This window comes from Hetaerina americana, unplaced genomic scaffold, assembly GCF_022747635.1.
Source record: "Hetaerina americana unplaced genomic scaffold, ioHetAmer1.1.p SCAF_2, whole genome shotgun sequence".
Lineage (NCBI taxonomy): Eukaryota > Metazoa > Arthropoda > Insecta > Odonata > Calopterygidae > Hetaerina > Hetaerina americana.
Genome location: NW_027286763.1, coordinates 36,300,890 through 36,323,015, shown reverse-complemented (window position 1 = coordinate 36,323,015; position 22,126 = coordinate 36,300,890). Strand labels below are relative to the sequence as shown.

At 39.2% G+C, this 22,126-nt stretch overlaps 1 protein-coding gene across 1 annotated transcript; it reads right to left on the bottom strand.

The window, feature by feature from the left end:
- Positions 1-806: 806 nt before the first annotated feature.
- LOC139688073 (uncharacterized) lies at positions 807-2,011 on the bottom strand. Its single transcript, XM_071585494.1, has 2 exons — positions 1,871-2,011; positions 807-1,250 (listed from the first exon to the last, which is right to left on the bottom strand). The coding sequence occupies exons 1-2, from the start codon at positions 2,009-2,011 to the stop codon at positions 807-809; spliced, it is 585 nt and encodes a 194-aa protein (XP_071441595.1).
- Positions 2,012-22,126: the final 20,115 nt, after the last annotated feature.

Here is a 22,126-nt window from a genome sequence, read left to right as displayed (position 1 = left end):
GTATCGAAACTGCCGCTGTTATCAGTGGCTTAACGATTGTGGATTCCATCTTGAGTGCAGTATTAATACGCTATTTGTCTCGACAAAAGGAAGGAAGAGATTTAAAAAACTTTTCAAATTTTATTTTCCAAAGAAATTATATAAATAATATATACATTTTTGAAGAGAATGATGATTACATGTTATTTTACAGGTTCATCTGAAACAATGAATTGATTTTTCCAAGTTTCTTCATGGTTGATTAATTGATGAGGAAACACTTCACAGCAAGCAGTTTGGAACTGTAAAAAATAAACATATTTGGTTAAATTTTACAACGATTTTCTCCATTTTTAGAAGCCCCAATCATTAAATAAAATTTTTACAGGAATATATAGGAGATATCTTGGGGAAAATTTCCTGAATAAAATTCAGTGTGAGGTAATGAATGCATGTTTTGTTTAATTTCTGAAAATAGCATATCGTATTTTAACCATTCCGTTTTAATGGATACCCTGGAATGGAAAGTCTCGGGGTGTACAAAGCTTCCAGCTTTGAGATACCCAATGTATAGGCCATCGATATCAAAAAAAATTTAATTGTTGGCAATACAGAAATAAGCATGAAGTTTTAGTTCCAAGGACAATTTTCTAAATAATGTATATTAAATTCAGCATTCCACAACACTTAGGTGACAGATTAAATGAGTGAAAACAGATAGTCGTTTTTATTTTGGAGCGAAATTGAGGCTATGGTCTCTTCTACCACCTAACCAGGACGCATTCGATGGAAAACTCACCTAAATTAAATACTAAGGGTAAAGCCCTTCATGCGTACGGATACGATGCCCCGGCACCGGCTCCCGATGAACTCGCCGCACTTGCGAGGGCGTTGGCGGCTGCCGCGGCGGAGGCTGCTGCCGAAGACGCGGCGGTGGCGGCGGAGGCGGCCTGGGCGGCGGCGGAGGACGCGGCGGCTGCTGCGGAGTTGGCAGAGGCGGAGGCGGATGCGGCTGCGGAGGCGGCTGATGACGCGTCGGTCGCGGTAGAAGAGGCGGAGGCAGCGGCGGAGGCTGCGGCGGATGCGGCGGCCGAGGCGGATACGGCGGCCGAAGCGGCGGTTTGTGCGGTGGCCAAGGCGTTGGCGATGGCGGTATTCACGGAGGCAAGGTCGGTGTTGCTGGGTGCCGCCGTCCAGGTGGGTAAGCCGTAGAGTTGGGCAGAGGAATTCGGGGTGAGGCAACAGAGGACGGCGAGGGCGACTACGACGATCTATGACCGAAAAAAACGGGAAATCTGTGTTATGCACAAGCGGAGGCTAAATTTTTTTTCAAGTAGCTTGGAGAATTAGGAGGGACACTTTTCGCAGTTTTGCTTTCGCATTTTTTCGAGTTCCATGCGGATAATTTTGTTTGTGCGAATTGTAATAAAAAACTACAATGACGTGACAAGGGAGTGAGTATTTCTTTAAGGACAGGCATATTGGTGTCCAATAAATATATCTATATTTATTCTCATGTAACACTTCCAGTAATCCTGTTTAAGTGCCTGTATTTTTGCAATACAAATGCTCTACTAATTTTCCCTGTTTACGCAAAGGATAGAGAGTAAGGGTCACTCAAACTAGAAACAAGTAAAACTTCTCTAAATATAAACGCCTAAAATATTTAATCTAATTTTTAGACACATCCCTTATGACCAACCCCTGACAGTTAATTGATAATCCTCCGGCGAACTAATAGAGTGAAGAATGAACTCCATGGAAGCCCATACCTGGGAGCTCAAGACTAGCATTTTTTCGCCGGTCTAAGTAGTTCTATTTGAATTTCCTATTTCATTTTGAATGCCATGTATCACCATTTTCTTCCTTCGGTTCCTCTCTCATCACCCACCCTTTCCCCATCATCATTCGGCCAACGACCGAGCCGCATGAAATTAGACCCCGAGTGGACAACCATTGTGTCCGCCGCCTGCTCTCGACCTCCACCCCCGCACCTATCAATCCTCTGTTGTCGCTCTCGGTAAATCCCCATTTCCTAACTTTCCTAGGACTAGTATAGTGTATTATTGGTTTTGATGGTGCTCTGACAATGGGAAAATTTTGCTCTGCGCTCGAATTAAAAGTGAAAAAATAAGAATATTATGGAGGATATGTTTTCGCATAAAATATATTGCGATTATGGGTTGGTCGTCCACAATTGCAAAAATATTACGTTTACTTAGTGGAATGCAACCTTTTTCTCATAATCCCTCAAATAGCTGGAAATGTTTCATCTTCCTAGGCACAGTATAATTAACTGAATCATCGGCTCCCGTATCAACACTCCTAGAAACGACTGCTATATTTAATGAAAAATTAGTAGATTTTCTTTGCTTTTGAAATAAGCGGTAAAATGATATTTAGTCTCTAAACTGCGTTTATTGTAGTTATTTTAATGAAAAACACTCTCAAAAAGTATCTATCCAGTAGCTTGTGTTCACTGACCCGAAGAAAGAAATAAACGTACAAGCTGAAGCCCAAAAACTCACTGAAAGGTTCATGGTGATGAGTGGTTTTCCTCTGTGTTGGATGCCGGAGTGTGTTGCTGACACCTCTCTTCACTCTGCGATGGTTTATATACCTACTAGATCGAAAAAGAAGGGGCAAAATATTAGTGGCAGATGTCCGCACGAGAGCTGGTGGAGGGAGAGAAATTCCTTGAAGAGGGACGTAGCCCGAGGACAGAAGAATAAGTCGACAGTGAGGCCGAGGAATCCTCAAATAGCACTCGCAAATCGCCGGAATCAGTCGATGAAAGTGTTTGATGGCTTTCTCCTAAATCAATTCTATTTTCTTAATGTTGCCATCATGGTTACTTAAGTGCCATATTATGTTTATGTGTTAATTCCCTAATTAAATTATTATTTGCATCATGAAATAAAATGAACTGCGAATACAATCTAGTTTTTTGGACGACGTTTGGAACACACTAATTCAGCCTCTAGGAAGATTACTGAATTAAAATGCCAACGCATTGCACAATCCCACGTCATATTTCTGATATGCCCAGATTTAATAAGAAATAATTTCATCCATGGGTAGAATAAGTGATGAGGATAAAATAAATTAAAGAATAAAACTGTCGAAAAAGAATAGAAAAAATTAGAAATCTTTAGTCATTTGATGAAAAAACGACTTGCAATGCTAGGACATGCTCGGGATTTCAGCTAGAAAGCAACTCGAATTGGAAAGAGAACTGCTCGATGCTCATCTGCGTCAACAGTATGCTTTAATAATCACCGAATGCGAAGTGAATTGCGATACTCCCCACCGTATTTCTCTATTTCAAGGTCCTCGTTTCCAACCATTTATCCAAATTACCATCAAATATGGGTTTCTCGTATCTTAAATATGCACAAAAATGTTCGGCATAATTTTGTGGAAGTATGCGATTACTGTTGATGTAAAGCATTTTTAATTTTTATTCAATTTTAATAGCGTATTGTATACGGTTTCACCTTGATAGGATATATTTCGTCTAGCTCCTGAAATGCCAACACTCATCCACATCCACATAATACACCTCAAGCGGCCGTGGGGGCGTGTGGCGGGGGTGTTAGGCCACCACCCGTAAAATAGAATAAAACCACATGCAATACCAAATCATGTTACCTCTAAACAAATATTAGTTTGATCATGCACTCGATAAATTTTAATCACACGAAAGAAAGTACTTACATGGAACAACATTCAACAACAATATTCAATTACAGGATACTCAGCACAATAGGTACAAGTAGTATAACAGGTGAATACCCAAATGGATGGTCAAAAAACCATGAAAAAGACGATAATTTAAAACATGTACCCAATCGAATATATTTACGCCTCTGCGTCTTCCCTGCATTCTCCCTCTAAATGAGCGATTATTTTAGTTTTCATTCCAAATCCTTCAAAATTCATCCATTTACATGTATTTGCAATATGTCGACATTTTTTAAAGATGCAATTGTTTGATTCGAGCATGATCGTAACTCTTTGACAATCGATTTCGATGGCCAGCATGTTTTCCAATCATCAACATGAATGCACTTCCAATGGCTACAGAAATATCCCCTACCCCAAGGAAGAGAACATATAATTTAAGGTGACCATTTTTTACTATGATCTCTTTTATGCATTCAATGCCAGCCTATATGAATTATCTCTAATAGAATAAAAATTTAAAGAAAAATATTTCTTTAACTTAGTTTGTGCATAGGAATCCTTTCAATGCAATTGGCACGTATTTATGACGTAGCCGGCAAGAACAGAAAAATTAAAATTGAACCGCTGCTGCAATTAGTGCTCCGATTTTTTTGTCATTAACATTAAAACTCTTGCTTATGGCACATTTCCTACCTCGGGGCGATTACTTGAGAGTTGTTAAAAAAATTTACTGCCTTCCTTTCTCGGGAATCAAGGTTAACAGGGTTAAAACCCATGATCATTTTTGATAGCTGTTTTAACTAGAATATTTATACGAGTACTTATACTAATATATTTATTGGAGACTTTGATACGGAGAATAATTATGAATGCTCGGCGTCTTGGTTATTAACACAAGAGATTAAGCGCATTAAGGAGGTATCTGAGATGTAAATGTGGAGAAGAATGAGAAAAATGTACAGAAATTAAATGAAACCAGAACATAATTGCGGAACGAGGACGTAAGAGAAATATTCGTTAAGAGAAATCCGAAGAAGGATAGAAAAATGGAAATGTTGATAGTCAATGGAATGTAGAGTGACTGAGGTAGAGGGAGAATGTTGTGTAAGAGTGATGAAAGGGGAAAACGAATGGACACGTTGGACGAAATGAAAAGTATTAGAAAGCAGGCGGATTTAAGGAATTCTTAGCGTACAGTGCCACGCCGTTTAGTGTAATTTTAGGCGGTGATTAAACATTTAGCATCGTCTCTGTGTCCATCAAAAACCTAGATTGACTGTCACACCACTATTAATAATTATTTAGGTATTTTCGAATGCCACTACGAGCCTTCAATTATCACACAAGTTGAAAGAAATGTCTCCTCGGAATTAGGGCACTGTATCGTCTCGAAGAAGAGATGAGATCTGGGGAAAGCCTCCTAAGTGCAGGAAAGGGAAATTTTGGGAGTCCATTTATAGACAAAACCTATCGAGACCACTAACACGTCCCCTCGCGACTCTCTCCGAATTGCAATTGAGATTCTCACACTGATTCTTCGAAGAAAGCGGTCGTGGGCAGAGGAGGGGATTTACTGCGGTCGGAAAGAAAGAAGTTCTTTCGCACACATCTTTGTCCGCTGGTTCGGCGAGGGACCCTGTCGGGCACTTGGCGCTTTCATTTGGCAAGCCATCCAAGGCTGTGATTAGAGTTAAATTTTCTCCGACGTAAGACGTATTCCAAGTTTGAATATTCCTTATTTTCTCCCAAATATTGTGCTGAAAGAGTAAAATATTTTGAAGGGATTATGCAGGAAATTTAACATTCGAAAGAAAAGATTATTTTTTCACTATTTTTAGCCTTAGAAAATTAATGCAACATAAGTGTACGGAAGCAATACTTAATATGAAGTGTAGATACTTGCAATTTCAATCAATGATATGAATCCACCATAAAGAAAATAAATCAAGTCTCTTAGACTCTGACTTAAAACAATATGTTTTCACCACTGCCTTTAATATTGGTTATTTAACCTCTACCACTGAGGGCTTCACAAAAATGTATGCCTCTATGAAATTTAAACTCACGGCCCCTGGTTTACGAGGCCAGTGCTCTACCACTGAGCCAAGGAGTCCCGTAGGGTTGATTAATTTCGTGGAATCATGTGTGATATTTTGCAAGCGAACTTGATCAATTCGTAGCATATAATGATGCACCATTCCACAGTTAATAAAATATATTTCGACCTTACTTCGTCATTTTCAGATGGCGATACCGACGATCTGAAGATAACGAAGTAACGTCGAAACCTGTGTCGAAATATATTTGATTGACAGAGTAATAGGGCATTATTATTTGCCACGAATCGAGCACACGTCAAAATGCACAATGTCTGATACCATTATGATGATAACGCTACTACAAAGACGATCTTCCTAAATTGCTAACTCAAAGAAAATATTACTTACACATTAAGATATGATACTGTAAAAACTACCCTCATATCAACTGAGGCACTTCGAATATTTTGCGAAGTTAAAATTTCAAAATGATTTTTCGCTTCTGTCTCATTATTTATCGCATTGATTAGAAAAATATCGTGGGATAATGTTTGGATTTACCCAGTGGCGTAAATGTTTCTTACGAATATTTACGATACGGACAAATGGCTGGCTAATGCGTGTCATCAGCGAGTCTGATTGATAATTAACCCCCCGCCTACTTCATTGCTACTTCCTTGTTCTCAAATATATACAACGGTGGTGCGACACTTGGCAATTAGAATTAAACTTTAAAAATTGCGTAGAGATGAATTTTTGGAAAAAGAGCCTTCACGAACGCATCAGGAACTGCACCGGGCACACCAAAATGGAATGTGTAGACTTGATTAAATACCTAGGTGTTACCCTCACTCACGACCTCTCCTGGGTGCAACATACGTGAAATATGTGGACAACTAAGAAAAAATTAGGATTTATTAGAAAAGTACTGTGATGAAAAGGCCAAAGATAAATATTATCTTTCGCTGATAAGATCTCATTTAGAATATGCTGCTAGTATATGGGATCCCCATGAAATTGGATTGATTGACGAATTGGATCACGTGCAGCGTAGAGGAGCTAGATTTGTGAAACGTCCCTATGATAAACTTAGTAGCGTATCCAAAATATTAGAGGAGCTAAACTGGGAATCACTGTACATTGGCGTTTATTAAAAAGAACGTGATAATAGATATCCCTGTCTTAGTGCCTTGCCTAGCCCTGCCTACCCCGTATCTCCATCCGCTCTGGTGCGGTTGAGAGATTTCCAGGTTACGCGGAAGTTTTTTACTTAAATTTTCTGCAAATTTTAATAGATAACTTCCTGATAAATCTGTCAAACGGATTCTAAAAATCTACGAAACACGCAGATACATACTAGTTATATTGTATGTTCCTTTCTACTAGTGTTATCACGCTGTAACGGTGGGAAATATAAGCTATGGCGAGGAATGGGAGGGGCGAACACAACTCATCCCCATCCATCAGTCGCTAGTAGAAAATGTACCTGTTGTTTCTGCAGTCCCTACCTCTCCCACTTTGGGAGCACCACCGGAAAGGAAATATCAGAGTGGGAAGGGGCGATTTATTATATATATATATATATATATATATATATATATATATATATATATATTGTTTGATTAGTATTGATATATTATTTATTAATATATTGATATATTCTAGCGATGGGTAGTCAAGCGGGTGATGGCCCCACAGCGGGAAATGGCAGATATCTTGAGGGTTGAGCCATCACCTGACGGTCTGGTGCAATCCGAGTGGCGGCGTTTACCAGATGACTAAGGCGGTTGGAGCGGTGGCTGCGGGTCGTGGCTAATGCAGGCGTCAACGATGACATGAACCGCGGTCATAAGCATATTCTCTATTCCTTCAGGGAATTGAACTCCGAAGTGAAGCGGGTGGGTGACATCTGGTGAGTGAAGTGACGCTCGCGGTCAATAGCCTTGTCCCGAGGATTGATCGCGGACTTCTGGTTTGGAGCCAAGAGGAAGGAATACATCAAAAGTTGCTTTATTTCTGCAATGATATCGGTAACTCTTTCGTTGACCTTCGGCCGGAAAATCAATGGCGTAGAAACCCTATGAACCGTTTTGATGTTCATTCCACTTCTGAGGGCGCCAAGTGTGTAGCGGGTAGGATATTCGAGCACTGGGGTGATTTTTAGATTAAAGTGTAGGCTAGCTTTTAGGTAAAATAGTGGGTCTCTAAAGTCCTCATTACAACGTAATTTAACTTTAAATGAAGTGAGGGTCACTGCTAGAGATGCACGCAATAGGTCACTTAACATGAATCAAATAACATTGGCCGAAAAATTATATAAGGGATTCGATAATAATAAGAAAATGATCCCTGTTAATTATTCAAGGAACAACATTCTCAAGGAAACATTTGTGTTAGTAGCTGATTTCCGAAGTTAGAAAAATAAAATCACTAATTATCATAACCTTATTCAAAGCTCAGTGGCAGATATAGTAATTATTATTATTAGTTTAATAGTTTCAGCCTCAACTTTGTGGAAGTTCATTTTAATAAATGAAAAAGAAACACTTTGTTCCAATCCACCACTTTATTACAGGTACGACTAGTTTCGACGCTACGGCGTCATCCTCAGGTACAAAGTTTAAAACTTTGTACCTGAGGATGACGCCGTAGCGTTTCTTTTTCATTTATTATTATTATTATTAGGTAATCTACCGGTTAAGGTAGGTTTTTGGATGGACGTAATTACTAATTAAATAATTTGTGGCCCCTAGCAAAACACAACATCCTGCTCTACATCAGGTCCCTCTTCAGCTCTGAGTACTTTCTTCCTCCCTTCATCCCGTCCAACATCCCTATCCTGTTCCTTCCCTTTTCTCGTTTGCCTAACATTCTCCCCTCAATTACAGTCTTCAACATCCCGCTGCCGGTCAATACCCCCGTCAGCCACTTTTCCTGCCTCCATAGGATTGCTCCCAACAAACCCCTCTCTTCGCCCACCATACCAAGTACTTCCTCGTTTGTTTTCTTCTCTGTCTATTTCACCTTTTCCATTCTTCTCCACACCCACATTTCAAAAGCCTCCAGTCTACGTCTATCCTCCTGCAATGAACACGTTTCCGCGCCGTACATAGCTACGCTCCATATCAAAGTTTTTACGAGTCTTTTCTTAACATCCTTACTCAACGTCCCCGTCATCAACTCCCTCCTCCTTGTGAAAGCCTCTTACCCTAATGCAATTCTTCTCCTTACGTCCCTACTTTGTTGACCATTTTGGTCCAAAACACTACCGAGATACGTAAACTGTTCCACCTGCTCTGGTTTTTGCCCTCCTATTTTAATGTTAAGCTTAGCCTTTTTCTTTCTAGAAAATCGCATAACCTTTGTTTTATTAATATTGATTCTCATCCCATACCTGTCGCACTGAATTTCCAATTCACTAAGCAATGCTTGCAGCCCCTTGGCTGACTGACAAACTAAAGCTTGGTCATCAGCAAACCTAACTGATTTTACGAATTCCCCGCCCACTTTCATTCCTACCTCCAGTTTGTCCCATGCCTCTTTAATCATTTCCTCTGCATACAGGTTTACCAGCAACGGTGATAAAGGGCAACGCTGCCTTACACCTCTTCCCAACACTGCCCAACCGGACTCCCCGTTCTCCACTCGCACCTGAGCAGTCTGAGACATGTACAGGTTGCGGATTAGCCTTCTTTCCCTCCAATCTATTCCTATTTTCTGCAATATACTCATTAGTTTTTCCCAATTCACTCTATCGAACGCTTTTTCGAAATCTACGAAACAGGCAAATACCTCCTGGTTGTGTTCTATATTCCTCTCGATTAATAATCTCATTACTGCAATGGCATCACGCGTACCTCTCCCCTTCTTAAACCCAAACTGATCATCTCCTAAGTAATCATTTACCCTACTCTCTATCCTTTTGTTTATGATCCTGAGAACAACTTTAGCTGCGTGGGATATCAAACTTATTGTCCTGTAGACCTCACATGATGTAGCCTTTACCTTTTTCGGAATAGGAACTAAAACTGATCTCACAAAGGCTTACGGCCAGATTCCCTCCTCATAAATACTACGGATCAGCCCACATAGCCTCTTCCTCCCACATTTTCCTAAGCATTTTAAAAGTTCCCCGGGAATGTTTTCCGCCCCCACGGCCTTATTTAGTTTCATCTCCCTTAATGCCCTTTCTATCTCATTGTCTAGTATGCTCTAAGTATGCTAGTATGACCTAAGCTACTCGTATCTTCCTCTACGTCATGTTCCTTTTCTATGTCCAACTTCTTTGGTCTAAGCTCTTTACTATACAGTTCTTCTATATATTCCTTCCATCTCTCTTGGATCTTTCCTGCGTCAACTATTACCTTACCCGCCTAACTCATCTCTAACTGCTATCGTTGATCTCCCTTTCTTACTCCCCGATAAAGATTTAACTTAGCTGCACAGCGCACCGATTTCACCCTTCCTCTGCAGACTTTCCATATCCTCGCACTGCGTCTTCCACCATGCTTCTTTTGCTTTATTTGTTGCCCGCCTCAATTTATTGTTTAATTCTTTGTACTTCATTTTGCCTAATTCTGTATTTACATTCTTCCATTTTCGCCGCTCATCCATCTTTGTAATCATCTCATCCTTGATCCATGGTTTCCTAGTCCTTTTAGCGTGAACGGTTCCAATAGTGTCTTTTGCGGCTTTAGCCAACCCTTTCTTGATACTTTCCCATTTTTCTTCGATAGTGCTTAGCTCTTTACCCTCCTCCATGATTTCCTCTACCGCCTGTTTGTATTCCTTCCTTTTCAAACCATTTAATGCTTCTACATTCCATTTTCTGACTCGCCGCCCCTGCCTTATCTTTTTGAAACGGACGCTACATTTCATAACAACTAAATTGTGGTCTGAGTCCGCATCCGCTCCCGGGAAGCTGTGCGAATTTATCACACTGTTCCTAAACCTGTGTCTAACCAGGATATAATCTAACTGATACCTTTCTGGGTCACCTGGCATTTTCCATGTATACCTGCGTCTTTTGTGGTGTCTAAACCAAGTGTTGGTGATGACTAGCCCCTGTCTCCTGCAGAACTCAACTGCTTTCTCCCCGCGGTCATTCCTCGTGCCTAAACCGTAGTCCCCGACCTCGTCACCATCTCTTCCTTCGCCTACCGTCGCATTTCAATCCCCCATCACTATCAAATGTTTCCCCGCAGGAACACACGCGATTATGTCCTCTAACTGGTCGTATATCCTATCGACCTCTTCTTCTTTATGGTTGCTCGGTGGCATGTATACCTGAATAATAACTACGTTCGTCGGTTCTGCTTTTATCTCCACTAGTAGTATTCTATCCGTTACCTGCTCTATGTTGACTACGCTTCTTCCTACCTCGTCATTTAATATTATGGCAACCCTTCGTTGGCTCTCGTTCCCGCCGCTGTATATTATTCTATACTTATCACTCAAGTAATCCCCGCTATCTTTTCATCTCACCTCGCATAGACCTAAAATATCTATATTTCCCCTTTCCATCTCTCGCTTAACATTCTCCAATTTTCCTGTCCTCATCATTGTCCTAACATTCCACGTTCCTATTCTAACTAATGTGGTCTTCTTCTCCTGCGTCTTCTGTCCTGCTGCTGCTGGTATTCCCTTGCAAGGGTTTCGTGGGATAACGGCCGCGGAAGCCTTGCCTCCCCCGCTGCCGGGCACGACACACGGCCGATTGGGCCGAGCCCCGTAGTTGCCAGGACTCAAAATCTCTTTATAGTCCATCATGTTAATCTTGGGAATGATAATTGAGGTGGTTTCCCGTTGCCTTCCTCAATAGTGTTTTTAACGTGACACCATCACTCACTGGGGTCAGACGCCATTGCAGCCGCCTCACTGAGGAACAGACGCTGCGTGGACCACCTTTCATCTGGCTCCTAACCTTCGACCTATCTGGCATGGGTGACCCTACCAGAAGCAATTATTATTGCTCCCGCCAGCACAGCTCTAGGGGTCATCGGAACGCACAAGCCCTTCCCCCACGTCAAGGTTGTAGTCCGGGGAGGGGCAGATATAGTTATTGGAGTTGAAAGCTGGTTATCCACTGAAATCGGCAACAGGGAAAATTTTCCAAAACCTTTTCCATTTACATAAATGATAGAATAAATGGAATCGGCAGTGTTGTCTATTTTGCAGTTAAGAACTCTTGCGTTAGCGGGGCTGAGACGATTCCGAATAACAGTTTGGAAAGTTCCAAGAAACTGCGTGAGATGCCGCGACTGTAATAGCGGCAGTCTCAGCATCTTGTTCTTTTAAAAACCCCAAAATATCGGAGTGTAAATGATATTTTCGGAAGCTTAAGTGGCTAGAGCACTCGATCGGACAGGAAGGGATCCGGGTTCGAATCCCAGTCAAGGCGACTGATTTTTACCCTCTGAATTGTTGCATTAGTTTGGAAAGTGTTAAGCGTTCCATTATATGTTCTGAATCCTGAGGAATCTATGCATGCGCATTCAATAGGCCGCCAGAGGACAAAGATACTTCAATAATTGAACTTGAAGAGCAAATTAAAGGTTTCCCATCTCAGAACAAGATCGTGACATCATAATCAGTAGAGATTTCAACAACCCATCTAATGACTGGATGGGACGTTTACGATGATTCACGCCTTGTTTCCTAAAATTAAGTCGGAGCAATTAAACGAAGCGCTCTTCTGACTTTATTTACCGTGCATTTAAATTTATTGTAATATTTAATACGTGGTTTAAAGCTATTTTTAATCAAGTAAACTAGGGCTTAGGAATGGGAATCGGGGCATCCAGATCCATCAAAAACCCTTCCAAATCCGGTAGTACCTGTATACTGCTCATTATTACAATGTCATTGGTTGCCGTTGAAATCGTCTATTGCTCCACTTCTTGTAAAATCTTCCCATTGTTCCAATCGCTCGGATTTCATGTACTCAAAGAACTTCCTTCATGTTCCACAGTTTAAGCAGTTTTTTGATGATACTCCTATCAGAATCTAAGTCATCATGGTTGATCCTTAAGAGTTAGACGAAAACACACGCTACCTCTCGCAGAGTCTAAAAATTTGAAAAATTGAACTCGTATTCCAAAATCAATATGGCAATGCCACTTTTTCCAAAATGGACATTCCGCACGTTGGAACGCTGAATTTCCTCACCGATAACAAATAAAAAATGATGGAAAAGTTGTCTTCGCTTGGAAAGAGAACAAGAAAACACGGAGGAGTAGGAAAATACCAGATCAATGGAAATTTTCTTCATGGAAGAGACGTTTTTTGCCAAATGAGGACGTTTTTTCTTGATTTCTTCGCTCAACCGGTGAAATAACGACGAATAAAACTCTCCATTTGTCATTTTGCCTTCTGCAAGTAAGGGGCGTAAGGGAGCCGGATTTCCCTAAGAAACCCAATGCGTTGATTTTTACTCTGGAGTGTAGTTCCATCCATGTTTTGTCCACGACGCAGAAAGTCGTCAAGATTGCGACGAAAAAGCCCCAAACCAGCCTCCGAATCGACCACACAATTGCATTTATTCTCCATCGAGAGCAAACGGGGGACCCACATTAACGAGATTTTGCTCACACCAAACTTTTCGTGCAGAATTGAAAACATAGTACTTTGTGATATGCCCACGGCCTCAACTATTTCGCGAACTTTGATTCGTCGATCATTCAAAACCACGTCGTGGATTTTGCCAATCATTTCGAAGGAAGTAACTTCCACTGGATCTCCCAAACAATGTTCATTATTTGTGGATTTACAGCCACGTTTAAACTCAGTTACCTATTTTTTGATACTCGCAAACACACCGTCAGATATGCCACGATCTTCATTCAACTCGGTTTAAATATCTTTTGGTATTAAGCCTTTTAAATGGAAGTGTTTAATCACCGCACGAAACACATTTTTTTCATTTTTATAAATAAGGAAAATTTTGTTGCTTCAACCGACTATCGAAATGAAACCACTTCATAGATATAGCTGAAACTTGAACAGCAATCTAGTGAGAGATTAGGCTTATTAAAAGCAAACCTTTTCCGATGCTACGAGTTCCATCTCTTAGATTTCATAAGGAGTTGTGGAACTATCCACCCAAGTTATTAAAAGCTAACATGAGGTTATTTATTAGATATTGTTTATTTTAGCAGCATGCAGACCAAATGGTTCCAAAACTTATCAATAGCGTTCCGTGATTGTAAGATGAATGAATGTCCTTTGTCAGGGTAAAGAAAAACGAAATGGGTGTGATGTTGTGGAAATTGTTGGGAACGGTTTGTCATTAAGATAAGTTTCCTATAGTATGGACGGAGGTCTGGACGCGGGCTAGATTCTGAATGAGAAGGCTGCAACGCGTGAAATGGAAGTGTGAAGAAATGAAATGTGCATGTATGAACTAGTGCCGCCCGACTCTGAAAGATTGGACTGAGTACTGGGGAATATTGGGTAATGATAATGAAAAAGGATATAATATTTTTCAAACGAATTACAACGGTTTAGCATAACGGCGAGGAGTAAGACATAGTATGAACGACAGGTCATAGGGTTGATTCCGAACTTGAAAGCTTAGATGCATGTTTGGAAATATGAGTTAGTGCCCCATTTCTCCACGTAAGGGAAGGCAATAAGAAGCACATATGTGAATTCTTTAATATACTTCATGTCAGTGATAAGGTAGGTAACTCACATTCGCATAAGCTGCAAGGTAGTAAAGTCACATTTGCATCCAAACTCATTCACGAGGCAACTAGTGCGCAGTTTGATCGCGCGCCCATTAAATGGAATGCAATGCTTTCCTTATATACTATGTATTGCGAAGACCGGGCAATAATAAGTGCCGTGTACAGTGCAGTCAGCATTCAAAGTGATTAACTTGTGTTGTTCCTACTTGCCAAAAAAATTGAAAACAATTTATAAAAGAGTTTGCCTATCTTATCTGAAATGTATACATATCCATGACCATTATCATCACACTTATAGAACAATCTATTATTGTATGGAGCATTGAAGAGCAACCCAGAGTCGACCATTTCACAAGCTAAATTCAATGGCCTTTCTGAACACTTAATACTTTCTGTACTCTCCAGCTGGAATATTAACACACAACAGAAGGACTTTGGCTATCTATTCAACTAAAATAATATGCAGAATAAGGCTTCAGTAATTAGAGACTTACATAGTGATGGAATAAAACCACAATACAACAAAATGAAATCATGCCACTCATCCAATGAGATAGAAATTTCCCATGCATCGCGACTAGATGCCCATGAAGATTGCCCAGATTATTCTGAGGCCCTAAGGCTGGGATTTAGTATGAATTATGACCTTAAAAGTAAGAAATTCAGGTATTTAACTTCAATGTATGCTCTTTAAAAGCACTGGAGCAGTTTCTCAGGTCTCCACCAGAGTCTAAATATCGGGGGCATGCTGCTTCGTCAAACCATTCGATATAATTCGAATCGCCAAACTATACGATATAATTACCTTGAAATTGATTATTGATAAGAATATAAAGCATTGACAAGCACTCAGTTGAGATTCCGCTTCAGGGTGTGTCAAGCGTGATAAGATAACTCTGCCTTATCTCACAGAAAAGACAAGGAAACTTTGAATGGGAAAGAAATCGATACGTCCACATTATCAGAGCACTGGTAATACCATTGAATGGAACTACCACAGGGTGCATTATTTTTGGAAATATTTTTGGATTTTGTACTAGTGATTAAGTGTTTGGTGCCACTAATTCATCGTTAGTACCTTGGACCGAATTCCTTAATATTGTGTTGTGAATGGAGCAAGTTCCAATTCTCACCTCTCCACATAATTAATTTAACAAAATTAAATTTCAATTAGCATATGCATACATGAACATGGACATTAGAAGGCAAAATAGATGAGATTCTGAAGATATCGGCCTTCTGCACTGAGCTTTAAAGTGGGACGGATTAAATAGGAGTACTCAAGGCAATCTATTCATGCTATTCATAAGGGATTGAAACTTTCACAAGGATGTAAAATAGCTTTAAGGAACCGTCTTAAATTTTTTCTTCACGTTACTGATAATGATAAAATAATTATCACCACAGCAGTAATAATGATGTGAAGCGAAATAGGAATGAGAGAAAAAGGGAAGAAGAGACTCGCAGTCAGAAATATACTTCCCTTTTGATTGTGCTGGAAAAATGTATCCATAACTTATGGAACCATTAGAGGACTGGTTTGAGATGCGACTGATAAAAGAAACGACCATCGTTCAGTCACATGACTGGGTTGGTACTAGAATTCATTAAGTCCAGAAAAACACATAGGGCTCAGGAATAACATTAGAAATATTTTAACATCATCCGGAAGAAGAGGGAAGTATTTTGTCAAGCTATTTATTCATATGCATAGAACGTGCAGCTACTAACCTGAGGGCTCCGGTTCGATTTCTGGTGACTTGAACACTCAGGGGGGGATGGTTCAGTGGTGGTAAATGCTGGGTGACTCACCGGGGGGCCCGACTCAACCCGGAGTGCTTGGCACATCAGATTATTTACTGAGGTAATGAGATCCTGAGCAGAGTCTAAGGCTCTTTTTAATAAAAAATTGATTCATTTATTCATGCTATTTTCCCTTTTAAACTTCCTTGAAGACTATTATCTTCTACGCCCTGCGAAAACTTCGTTTTCGTGATTGTGCATTACGAGGTTTCGCATTTCTAACTTCAGTTCTCCTTAACCTCATGCCTTCACGCTCTCTAACAATCATCCTACATTATTATCCCAATATTCTCCCTTCTATCATGGCCTTCAACAATCTGCTACCTTTGAATATTTTCTGTGCCCATTTCTTCTGCCTTTTTCGGATTTCCTTTGGCAGCATCCTCTCTTCGCCAACAATATTTAATGCTTCGTCGTTAGTCTTCTTATTCAACTCATTTTCTCCATTCATCTCCATACTAGCATCTCAAGAGATTTATTAGTATCAGCATTCCAAACATTAAGGTAAGGTTTTGCAAGGATGCCCAACAGCATGTTAAATTTCCTCGTAAAGAAAAGATGCTAGTTTATATCCCTGTGCTGCTATATAAGTACATCTATCCCATTCAATCATATATCTCTTCCAGTCCAATCATATGTTCTTCCCCTTTCCTTTCTCCCTCCTTCAATAGTATTCATCTTCACCAACTTAAAAACTAACTTGAACTTAAAAGTAATTTCACAATGAGCTCTTATCACATTTCCTTCTGTTAATGATAACCTTGATGGCTTGAATATCAATATTAGAAATTTTCCTTCCTTGTGCCGCTAGCGACCTTCTAATCTTCAAAAATTCATATCAAGAGCTATTTCATCATCATTTATTCATGTCTGATAGCTCAGTAGGAAGAAATTTAACGATTTCAAGAATATCAAATGAGCACCAAGACCATTTAGAAAACATGTGATTCCTCAAGTAGCATAAAGAAAACCAGACATAGAAGCAAGGAAAAAATACTTTTATAAAAATATTTAAATTTAATAACCAATTTTGACAACTAAGTTTATTTGTAGACTTTATAAGATTTATTTTCATAAAAGCAGTGAGCACTCTATACAACTCACTTTTTCTTGACAGCTACAACATTATTAAGAAGCCTAACAGAAATGAAGTCAGTCAATCATTTCAAAATATACCTTCCTATTGAAATTATGAATGAAACAAGTACCTATCACTTTTGGTACTTCATTGCTATTGAGATGCATGAGTTGAAAATGGCTATGAAGGCAGAGGACCAGAGAAATATTGCAATAGAGACTCTCAAATGTACTCAGAGCAAATGGCCTTGGAATTTTGGGAAGGTGACTAAGGAGTGAGTTTTGGTGTAAAGAGAGTGAAATGTATTACATTTGCTGATGGCATACTAGTGATAGTGAAAGTATGGAAGGGCTAAAGGAAGTACATGTGAGAAAAACTGGAGGGTTTGGACAAAAAGAAGAATCTTAGAATACATGGACAAAGGACAAATGTGATGAAAGTAGAGACACGGAGAGAGAGAGTAGGCTGGGTGATCCCTGTTTGACTAAAGCTGAAAACTAGAACAAGTGGAAAGGGTTTAATATCTAGGTACAGAGGTTACAGATAAACGGAGAGTGAAAGTGATTTGGCAATAAAAATAGTGGTGACTAAGGAAGTATTGAATACAAAGAGAAAAATACCAAGTAATTGCATTGACAGATTGACTGAAGGGAAAGGATGTTAAAATGCTTGTTCTGCAGTGGGCATAAGTGTGGCTGTGAATTGTGGCCCTTTTAAGATTGGCAGAAAAGAATACAAACCTGCTAAATGCTAGTTTGGAAAAGAATATAAAATAAGAATGGATGGGCAAGTAAGTAATGAGGAGTAACTGAAGAATATAATTAAGGAAGGAACACTGATTGGCATTAATTAACATAAGTATAAAGACTTGGTAGGTCACTCACCTAAAAGAAACTGCTTCCTGAAGGATATAAGGTACAGTAAAAGGAAAGAGATGAAGGAGAATGGCGAGTATGATAGAGAGCTTGAAGAGTGTGGCGGTATGAAGAGAAAGGCAGCGATTGATATGACTGGAGGAGGGAGAACACATAGGAGCTCTGGATGCATATTACTTATTTTAATTACTGTTCCAATCTGTATTAATAATGGATAAAACGTATTCAAAATATTTTTGTAAAACTTGCTCACAAAATATTAACTCTCTCAAATGTATGGGTGAAAAGTTTAAAACAAAATGAAAACGGCTGAAGTGCTGTTTTTGGACTAATGCAAAATAAAATGAATAAAATCCTGACAAAATTTCATTTTGATGGAGATCATTAAAAAATTAAGGTTTTTAGAGGACTGTAGTCTCTTTAATAGCATACCTGTGACAGAGCCTCATCAGGTTCCATCCACACTGATTCTGCAGATGATCTTAACATACTTTCTCATAGCCAAAGCAGATTCCAAAGCTTAATTGGATTCTAAAAGTAAACACTTGTGGAACTAAATCTTGGGTTCAAATTTCCTCCTTTCCTATAGAAGAAATATATGTTCACTAAAAAGTAATGGCTAATACCTATAACCATTCCTCAAGCATAACGCATGCATCATTTAAATTAAGTACAGTACGATCAACCTGAAAAAAGGAAGGAAGCATAAACTACATGCCACAAGAGGAATCTACTCTTAGAATTTTGCAAAGTTGTTGATTGAATAAATTTATTAAATTAATTAAAATTTGGCAATTTTCCACAAGATAAACTTTAATTTGAGTAGAATTTCCAATTTCTAATTAATCATGATATTCCACCATATCACGCCTGAAACATCTCTTTTTATTTTTTTAAATTTATTAAAAACTATGCCCAATGAGTAATCCGTAACTCCTTTCATTCAACTATGTTTTTCATCAGTTACACCATGTTTTAAGTGTTTAGGGTTGCAGATATTTTTATTTATCGAAATAATTCTCAAGGGTCTACCATACAGGGTGCAATATAATATAAGCAGGAGCATAGACAATGAACCAGCCTCCTGTCCCTAGATTATTTGGTAATGCCCATTAATAAGCAGAGGTGTTCATGACCAAGAGATCGTTTTGTACTGATGTATGTTTAGAATACAATTTCATTATTTCTATTCTCCAACAAGGAAGTATTACTTTTGCAGCCCTAGTTGAGATACTCATTCCTTTCAATATGAGTGAATCAATATCTTCTGTTATATCACTAGTTTGACGCAGAAAAAATTCAGTATCCCAGCTCATCACTCCTCTTTTAAGCGCAGAGTACTCAGGATTAATCGCAAAAACTAGACAACTAATTTTAAAAAGATGAAATACTATTTAAATCATCATTATTTAATGTGAGCATCTTCCTCATCTCCCAGAGCTATGCTTTCATGCAGTGATCATATAGCTGATGCTACATGAAGGTTTTGTGATAATATATGATGCAACTAATGATGATATTTACTTATTCCACATTATTATTATGATCCAATTAATTTTCAAGTAATTTCTAAGTGCTTTTTAACTAATCTGAAAGCATAAGACATTCCAAGTTTTCAAAGTCTCCAATGGTTTAATCTTACATTGGCCCAGCATATTATATCATTTACTTTTAAAAGCACTGGCATTGTGCTAATCAAATTTCCTTAGATTTATTCCATATTTTCGCTTAGGTGTCTTGCTTTTCCACATCATATTGTTTGTTAGGTTAGTCAAGCTATTAGGCACAGGCAGAAAATAAATAGCTCAGGTTTATTGCCTCATGAGCTGACATTTTTTAAACCAGAAAATGGCAATAATAGCAGAGAAATATTTTATATCATATACAATTCAATAGTAAGTTTCCAAAATATTTTTAAGGCTAAACAAATCATGTTTGTGGATGATAAAGCTTTAGTCAGCAAAGGGATTGCAATCATTGCTAAGTGTATTAGAAAATCAGTGTAATAGGTGATGGATGAGAATTAAATTAAACAAAACTAAGGCTAGGAGGTTTTTAAGATCAAGGAAAGCAAAGTTTAATGCTAAAATCAGAGGACATAAATCAAAACAGGTGGAATCATATACCAAGCCAGGAAGTATTTTAGACCAATATGGTCAAATAGTAAGGTTTAACCATATTGGTCCAAAGAAGTAGGTTATTGGTTATAAGAAGAATTGCATTAAGCAAAGAAGCTTTAACAAGAAGAAGAGAAATAATGGCAGGAATGTCATGAAAGGAGGTTAGGAAAACACTAGTTTAAACTTTGGTATGGAGCATGGATGCGTAAAGTTTGAAAATTTGGTTGATGAAGCTAGATGGCAGATTGGAGGCAATTGAGATATAGGCATGGAAAAGAAAAAGTAGATAGACAGGTAAATAAAACACGTGACATTTGTGATTCTCATTTGTGCAGAGTATTGACAAACTCAGTGGTTTAAAGCATTTCTTTATGAAGGCAATTCACAGTGAGATCAAAAAGTTTTCCAACTTGCAATCAATAAGTGAAGAGTAAAGGGGGTTGGGATTACTGGCTCTATCCCTGTATATTATTTGTCAATTAACCACACCCTTCAACAATAGTATACAAGCCAAACCCCTCTGTGCTCTGTTTTGGGTAATCTACCTGCTATGTTAGGTTTTGGATGGACAAAAGTACCATATAAATATCTTTTTTCTCCTAAGAAAAAACAACTCGACATCCTCTACAACTAAGTCCCTCTTCATCTCTGTATACTTCCTTCCTCCCTTCATTCCATCCAACATCCACATCCCATTCCTGCCCCTTCCTCATTTACCTAACATTCTCCCTTCTATCACAGTCTTCAACATTCTATTGCCAATCGATATACTTCACATCCATTTTTTCTGTCTCCTTATGATTTCTCCCAACAAACCCTCTCTTTGCCCACCATACCTAGTACGAGGGTCATCCGGAAAGTAGTACCCGTTCGTGCCGCATGAAGTGCTGACGACGCGAGTAGCCGCTGGACGAGGTCAGATAGCTTCAGTGGCTTGTCTGCCTTCTCTGAGCCAAGTTGCGTGACGCTAGCATTGCCTGTGTTGTTTCTGTGATTGTTTACAATGTTTAAAAAAATTGAGAACGCCGCCAGTTGTGAAGTGAGGGCAGTGATTAAATTCCTCAATGCAAGAAACGTTCGCCCATGTGATATTCATCGCCAATTAAAGGAGGTGTATGGAGACAATGTAATGGACGAGTCGTCTGTTCGGCGGTGGTGTCGCAACTTCAACATGGGGAGGGGGAACACACACGACGATGAGCGTTCGGAGAGACCGTCTGTCATTACAGACCAACTGGTGAGCTCAGTTGACGAATTCGTGAGGAACGATCGGCGCGTCACAATTGATGACATCTGTGAGCATTTTCCCAATGTTTCTCGAACAATTGTTCATGAAATTGTTAAACACCATCTGCATTATGCAAAAATTTGTGCAAGATGGGTCCCTCGCGTATCTCAATGAGCTGGCGGCGAAGGACTATGCAGCAGGAATACAGAAACTTGTCACACGTTATGACAAATGCCTTAATTTGCTTGGAGATTATGTTGAGAAGTAGTTTAAAGTATCCTCTTTCAAATAAAATTTTTTATGTTTGTTAATATTTACTTTTGTGTCTTTATTTCACGAACGGGTACTACTTTCCGGATGACCCTCGTACTTCCTCGTTTGTTTTCTTCTCTGTCAACTTCACTTCCTCCATCCTTTTCCACACCCACATTTCAAAAGCATTTAAATCTACATCTATCCTCCTACTTCAGTGACCATGTTTCCACGCCATACATAACTACCCTCCATATCAAAGTTTTGATGAGCCTTTTCTTAACATCCTTACTTAATGCTCCTGTCATCAACTCCCTCCTCCTTGTGAAAGCCTCTTTCCCTAATGCAATTCTTCTCCTTACGTCCCTACTTCGTTGA